Source organism: Corvus moneduloides, chromosome 3, assembly GCF_009650955.1.
Source record: "Corvus moneduloides isolate bCorMon1 chromosome 3, bCorMon1.pri, whole genome shotgun sequence".
In the NCBI taxonomy this organism is placed as follows: Eukaryota; Metazoa; Chordata; class Aves; order Passeriformes; family Corvidae; genus Corvus; species Corvus moneduloides.
The window spans coordinates 67,568,769-67,576,338 of NC_045478.1; the positions used below are offsets into that span (position 1 = coordinate 67,568,769).

General features: G+C 50.7%; 1 protein-coding gene across 1 annotated transcript; it reads right to left on the reverse strand.

The window, feature by feature from the left end:
• Positions 1 to 1,268: 1,268 nt before the first annotated feature.
• SLC35D3 (solute carrier family 35 member D3) lies at positions 1,269 to 6,789 on the reverse strand. Its single transcript, XM_032102087.1, has 2 exons — positions 6,339 to 6,789; positions 1,269 to 5,153 (listed from the first exon to the last, which is right to left on the reverse strand). Exons 1-2 carry the CDS (start codon positions 6,772 to 6,774, stop codon positions 4,324 to 4,326), a joined length of 1,266 nt encoding a protein of 421 aa, XP_031957978.1. The 5' UTR covers positions 6,775 to 6,789; the 3' UTR covers positions 1,269 to 4,323.
• Positions 6,790 to 7,570: the final 781 nt, after the last annotated feature.

Here is a 7,570-nt window from a genome sequence, read left to right on the forward strand (position 1 = left end):
ATGCACAAAGGTAGAAGGAAACAATCTGGACATACAAGATCCTGCTGGTCCATCCCTTCCCTGCCTTTCTAGAGAAAAAAAATGAAGTAGCAGAAGCCTCTGTGGCAAGTCCTCCAACACTTGCAGAGGTTTTCAGGATGGACACTGGAAAAAAGATTTAGGAGATACAGCAGGAACAAAGAATGAGAAAAGAGGGCATGTGCATGTTCATCAATTCCCAACAGGAACGAGGTTGAAGTGAAAAGCTTCCTGATGACCTTCAACAAGCAACTGAAGCATGAATATAGCAGCTAATTGAGAGCAGAGTTGATTGTCTGCACTGCACTTAAAGATTCCAGGTTAGAAAAACACAGAAGAAACCTCAAAGCAATATGTGAAACTACACAGAACACACAGAGAGAGGGTTAAGGTGTTAACCCTTCACCATGATAAGCAGCAAAATGCTCAAATGTTAATTTAGAGACCGGAGCTGAAGGGCTTGCACCTTTTTGCCTATTAAAGCCTTTGCAGCAAACAGGCATTTTTGCAGCAAACAGAATTACGGGAGGCTGTTAAACACTGGCAATAAACTATCCCTGGACATATGCAGGGGTCTGGAGTGTTGGTTAGTAAACTGTAAAATTTCTTTCCCTCTCCGATGGTGCTTTGTAGGTTGCTGCATATTTTCCCTGTGGAATTGAGGGCAAATACAAGATTAGTTTGTCAATGATGTATGCAAATTTTTAATTTATCCTTGGAAATTGTAACTGTACCTGCCTCCAAATAAACTGTCCTCTCTTTAGTTTCTTAGAGAGAAGAATATATTTCAAAAAAGATAGCCAGTCTGGCTTTTGTTGTCCTGTTGCATGTGTATTTGTGTGCGTGCGTGTACGTGCATGTCTAGGAGTGCTAAAGCAGGTGTTACTCAAGGATGTGTTGACACTGAAATTCTTGTTTATTCTCAAAGCAGTCATTGTGCATCAGGTTCATTTATTATCTGACAACAAGGATGGTTTCCTTCTCTAAAGCAACCTGCAGGCACATTTGTGTGGAGCTCTAAGATGAGTTCGGCAATAACCACCAACCACAGGCTGGTCTGGCACAACCCAGTTTCAGCCATGGGTGCATTATGTACCTTTCATCCAAAGAAAACAGGTGAAAAATTAATGCTTAATTCATCTCCTAGCACTGCCATGTGACATACATGGTAATACAAATACTTAACATTGTAAAATGAAATTAATATTACATCCTTTAATAATGCAATGATTTTATAATAGAACTGTTAATAATGAGCATCATCTTACTTTTATTTATTCTAGAGTTATAACAGTTACACCAGTGACATTAAATCATCTTAAACATGTAACCAAAAAATCACCACTGAGAGCTACAGAAATTTTGAGCTGTACTGAGGTCCCAGCACTTCAGAATCCTATGTTCCTTTGTCTGTCCTTAGTCCCTTTGTCCATGACAGTATTTATAGTGTGTGGTCACATGCTGAGGAAACTTGGATGGTATAAAGGCACAAGAATAACTATAAATGAAGCAAAAATGGGCACCCCGGAGTAGCAACAATAAGAAAACCAGAAGCCTGTTGGAAAGCAGTGCATTTTATTCCCACATCTCGTTCTGCAGTCTTCCGCTGATGCTATTAAAATACCTCAGCACGAGGCAGTATTTTTATTTTATTGTGCGACAGTGTCTGTTACTGAAAAAGTGGATTGCATTTGCCAAATTCCCATTTTAATTTAGGGAATTTACAGGTAAAAACAGAATACAATATTATCACATTTCGACTATACATGCAAATGTACAACATTGTAACAGCAGCTTTTTTTAATAGTCAAACCTGTTTGAATTTCCACAGATTTCTACTAATAATTCAACAACAGTAACTGACAAAACATTTAACACTCCCCAGGAAAAAGTCCTGAAACAAGAGTCCAGGGGAAGAGCTTCCTACAGCACGTGTCAAGCACGGTCTGTGCACTATGGGATCTAAGACTGGCATCCAGGTGGTAAGAAGACCCACGTTTTTTGTGGACAGAAAACACTGAGCACAGTGAGGAGAGATCAGAAATGTGGGTTTCTCTCCAGCCATCTGTATGATTACAATGCAGTTCAATATTGCAACGAGTTCAGTAATACAGCAACTATTAGTTATAGGCACAAACTTCTTTAGTCTAGGATGCGTTTGAAAAACTAACAAAAGCCCTATTATATTAGCCTAGAAACAATAAATAGTACTTTTATTGAGAAGATCCCATATGGAGCTTGAACAGAAGGTAACCGTATTTTGGCATACAGCCAGTATCTCTTAAACACGAGCTATACATAACATGTGATATACAGAGCTCTGTGCCCTGTCCCCCAGCTCAGCAGCTACAGGCTTTTAGCATAAATGTCCTTACAGCCATCTCTTCAAAATTCATGGGTGATGCCAGGTCAGCCAACTTCTGCAATCATTCAGAAAACACACCACCACAGCACCTGATGTTTCTGCCTGCATTTATTGACAAGAACCTCAAGCTCCCCCAGAGAGCAGTTTTGCAAATATTCCCTGCCGGGCAAATTGCTCACTTCAGACTGAACGCGCTGTGAGGCTGATGCTGCCTGCTCGGCTGGAGAGAGCACTAGGCTAGGCACTGGTTAATTAGGGCTGTGGGAATAATTGATTTTCAGTTCAGTGGCTTAATAGATAATAATAAATAATTATCAATAACAACAATAACAATATTAAAAACAACAACAACAAACTTGGTTCATTTCTTCAGAAAATGGTAACAACTTGTTTCAGTCTGTGGTCAAGGTGGCCCCAATGGCCACAGCACCCTTTTGGGGTGAGAAATACTCGGAGTCAAATCTTTTCTCCGTCTAGTCTGAGCAAAGGTTCCACCCAAGTACCCCCACCTACCAAAAGGATATCCTCAGGCGAAGAAACACTCAAACATGTTTCCACAGTCCTTCCAGTTAAACAGGTATGGGACAAAATATTAGCATATTAGCAGAGGCCTCACTGGAGTGCCTGCTTCCCACTTCCCACACGAGTGCTCCAGTGGCTGAGGGGAGAGGCAGCTCTGCCCCTCACAGCCCACGGGGACAGAGACAGTCTGGGCACTGGGGAGCTGCTTCTACCAAAGACATGGATGTCCTTATGCCAAACACACTGAACATCACAGTCCCCAAGCACTTGGCCATGGGATCTGCAGGAGCACACAGCAGCTCCTGCTGCCTGCCTGCATTTCCTTCCACTGGATAGCACAGGGACAGCAAGGGTGGATGCACATGAGGCCATGTACCAACAAGTGGCCAGGATGTAGCAGAACTGGCCTGCAAAGGTGCCCCTGGGAACTCCAGAGCTGGTGTCCCCAGCTCTGCTCTCAGCTTCTGCTTATGAGAAAATGGATGGAGAGGACACCTGGGTTCCAGTCCAGGCTCTAATTCATCCGACTTTAGGGTACAAGGAGGGATAACAAAAGGCACACACTTTCTCCCTATTTTTTTTATAGCCCTCCCAATTCCAATCAATACATACCAACATTTCCAAACTCTTTTATTTGAGTCAAGCTAATATTCCAAATGCTACATGTAGTTAAAGCTCAAAGATACACACCTTTCTTTTGCCATCAAAGCTTCTCAGAAGCTCAGATCTAGTTCTGCCTTCATGCACACCACCACAACACTGATGTATTTCTACTGAAGACACAAAGCACCCAATGTAAACCAGGTCCAAAGCTTGGCCTGGAGGGCCTCAATTTGTCAGATAAGAGAGTGATTTTATACCAGTGTAACTGAAGTGGCACAACCTCTAGCTCTCTTGCAATTGCATTGACACAGAGGAGCACAAAAAAAGTACAGCTAATACGAGTTCATATTGTAGGAATTAGTTATGTAGAGTACCTATAATTGGATGGATACAGATACAGAAGCACATTGACAGAGCCTCCAAACATGTTAAAATCACAAGGCTCCAGACACAATCTAAGGTATAGGCCACTGCTGTGTCACTGGCACTGCCGAGTAACTCCGTGGTACTGATGTCCCTCATAGCCCAGGCTGCTGGGCAAGCACCCCGTGACTTCCCATTACCCAACTCTCTCTGTGTCTGCAGCAGAGTGTCAGCACCTTAGCTGAGGTGGGTCTAAAGTGACTCACTGAAAGCAGCTGAAAGCAAGCCCAAAGCATGAGCAAACAATGACCTTTTGCTTTTTGACAATGAGGTAAAATCATCCTGAATGATTTGGATGTGTACGCATTGATGTGGAAATGTATGCTCTGCCTTTCCCCCTGTACAGAAAACCAGGTGTCTGTCCTCAAGCAAGAGGTTTTCAAATCTGCTTTTTAAGGGTTTGGTAGCTCTTCGTTTTCTATCAAATAATCCTTCTTTATATAATTAGCACCCCTCACCAATCTCCATACTCCAAGATAGGCTTCTTTCAGTGAGCTTCTGTTCACTTCTTGTGTGTTGGTGGATTTTCCCTGAACCACAAGTGCCTTGGCTGATTTCTCAGTGACGTCCTTCTCTTCCTCTCCACTCTGTCTCTCCCCTGTGGATGATCCTTCCACTGCTGCTTCCTCAGCCCCCTTCCCCTGGGAAATTTTCTCCATGGCAAACAGAGCTTGGTCTCCAGCCTGCCTTTTCCCCTCCTCTTCTCTAGCTTCTTTCTCCAGGTCCTCATAGTTGCTCTGCCGCCTGGTCTCAACGTACTTGGCCACACAGTAAATGACAGACCCCAAGGTGTTGACCACAACACCAGCTATAAATAACTTTGTGGGCTCCACATCATTGAATGCCACCATGCCTACTGTGATGGTGGCTATGCTCTTCACCACCCCTACAAAGCTGGTGGTCACAGCTGAGTTAATGTAAGTGCAGTGAAGGGTGGTAAAGTTCATGGCACAGCTAATCAGGACACAAGCAATAAAGATGCATACCATGGCAGGGTCCTTCCACCCCGGGAAGGACCAGACGTTGATGGAATCCATGCTGGCAAAGGAGCAGATGATGAGAAAAGGGGTGGCCGAAACAGCGATGGCATACTGAGCTGTCAGGGGTCCATATTCACTATCTACACTGGTTTTCTGAATGAGCACCAGGTAGGCAGCATGTATTAGCACGGCCAGCACGCCTGTCACATAGCCCATAGCATCCCCAGTCAGGTCACCAGCTCCTGTCAGAAGAGTCACAGAGAAAAAAAATATAGGTGTTGCACATAAAACAGAAAGAGAGCACTGTTTCAGACTAGAGGGATATTTAGGAAATAGGCATCATTGCACTTTCCATAACTCCTAGGATTTGTAACGCTTCTCCCAAATGCTGCCTCCCAACAGATCTCTTACTCATTTTTTTAAGCTGCAAACATACTGACTATTTTTCATATCCCCTCTAAGTCCCGCAGCCAAAATCAGATTGCCTTCTCCCTTTTATGATGACACTGTGGAAGATTTGTAGCTGAAACCACACACACACACACACACACATACACAGAGCACCTCTGAGCATCCTGTTGCCAGCACAGACACGTGCCAGCTCTGGCTGGCCGGGCTGCCTGCCCTCCAACCCACTGGCCATTCTGCACCCTCTAGCAATGGAGCTCTGTGGGATCCCTGAAGCATCAGCACCTCTCCCGAGCTGCCTGTCAGTCTCTTTGCAGATTAAATTACACACTTTGTATGTGCTCTGTTGTCGGAGGCAGTCCCCAACCCAGGAGTGCTGTCGGGCAACAGAGTACCAGCTTTGCCTCCCACGGCACCTACACCTCGGCTGGAAAGCAACACGGGTCCTCCCGGCCGCAGAGGGCCCCTAAGCTTGCACCTGCCCTTACAAGATCACACTTGCCCCAGTAGGGCTGCAGCTGCCCCATGGGCTTTCAGCTGCTCCCAGAACATTACATCTACCCCTGTAGATGCACCCACCTCCCGTAAGACTACACTTCCCCCGTAAGATTGCACCTTCCCTAGTAGGGTTGCAATGAGGTTGCACCTACTCGCACAGGTTTACACCGACCCCCATAAGGATGCACCTATCTCCAAAAGGTTGTACCGAGCCCTGCAAGAACATACCAGTCACAGCGGGGCTGCATCCACTCCTGCAAGGCTGCACCTGCCCGCCCGTGAGGCTGCACCTGCCTCCGTGGGGCACAGCTGTCCCCCAGGACTGCACGCCCCCCATATCCCCGCGTCTTTCTCCCCGGGCTGGCGCTGCACTCCCGGTCCCACGCCCCAAGCCCAGCCGGAGCGGCTACTGCTGCAGCCGCCCGTCCCGTCCCGTCCCGTCCCGTCCCGTCCCGTCCCGTCCCGTCCCGCCGCATCCCGTCCCGTCCCCCCGGTACGGTCGCGGCCGCGGTCGCGCTCACCGGCCAGCGCGGCGCCGCAGGTGGTGATGAGGACGGCGATGAGGACGCCAGGCGAGGGCATGCCGTCGCGGAGCACCAGGGCGCCGGTGACCAGGGTGACGAGGGGCAGGCAGCGCTTGAAGACGACGTACATGGGTAGACTGAGGCCGCGCAGCGACCAGAGGGTGAGCGTGGACTGCAGGGTGGCCAGGGCGGCCACGGCGGCGAAGGGGCGCGCCAGGCGGGGCCCGAAGGGCGGCAGCGCCGCCAGCCCCCGCCGCCGCAGCGCCTCCAGCCCCAGCGCCGCCGCCGCGCTGCTGAGGCACTGCAGCAGCGTCAGGAAGGCGAAGTGGTAGCGGGCCAGCAGGAACTTCAGCAGGATGTTCAGCGAGCCCGAGCACAGCCCGTGCGCCACCGCCACTGCGACGCCCCGCGCCCGGCCCCGCCACCGGAGCATCCTGCCCGCGCACGGCCCCGCCGCCGGGGCCCGCGGCACTGCCGCCCGGCCGGCCACCCGCCGTGGCGGCGGCGGCGCGGGGGGACGGGGACGGGGACGGGCGGAGGCAGGGGGCGGGCGGAGGCAGGACGCGCTCCCGGCAGGGCAGCCACCGCCCCCGACGTGTCCCCCCCGCGCCGCCCCCAGCGTGTCTCCCCTCCTCTCCGCGTCCCTTCCCCGCCCCCGGTGTGTCCCCACGCCATCCCCAGAGTATCTGCGTCGCTGCTGTAGGTGTCCCACATCCCCCCGCCCCCCGTGTTTCCAGGTTCGCCTCGCGGTGTCCCCCGGAGGACGCCCGGCTCAGCGGGAATGGGAAGCCCCCCCGCCGTCCGCAAGCCCTCCCGACCCCGGTCGGGTGCTGGAAAACGGGCAGCGGGAGCGGCCACCGAGGTGCTTTCCACGCGGGGGAGAGCCGCGGGGCGCCCGCGACGGAGTACCACCGGCCCGAAAATAACGTGGAAGAGCCGCGGGAAAGCCCGCATCTCCCGGAGCGGGGAGATCAGTGCAGGCCCCGCGTTCTCAAGCAGGGAGTACCGCTTTTCCTACTCCCCAAAAGTCTACGGCCCCCCGGGAAGAAGCATCTATCGAGCCTTCCGGCGGCATCCCTCCCACAGCCCCGCCGCTTCGCAGCGTCGGGTACCCGGCCGCCCCCGGCTCGTCCAAGGCAGCCCCTTCTCAGGCTCCCAACGGCAGAGAGACGGGAACCGCTGTTAAGAAAAGCAGGGAGAACCGGGTTCTAGCAGAGGAACTTGCCTTG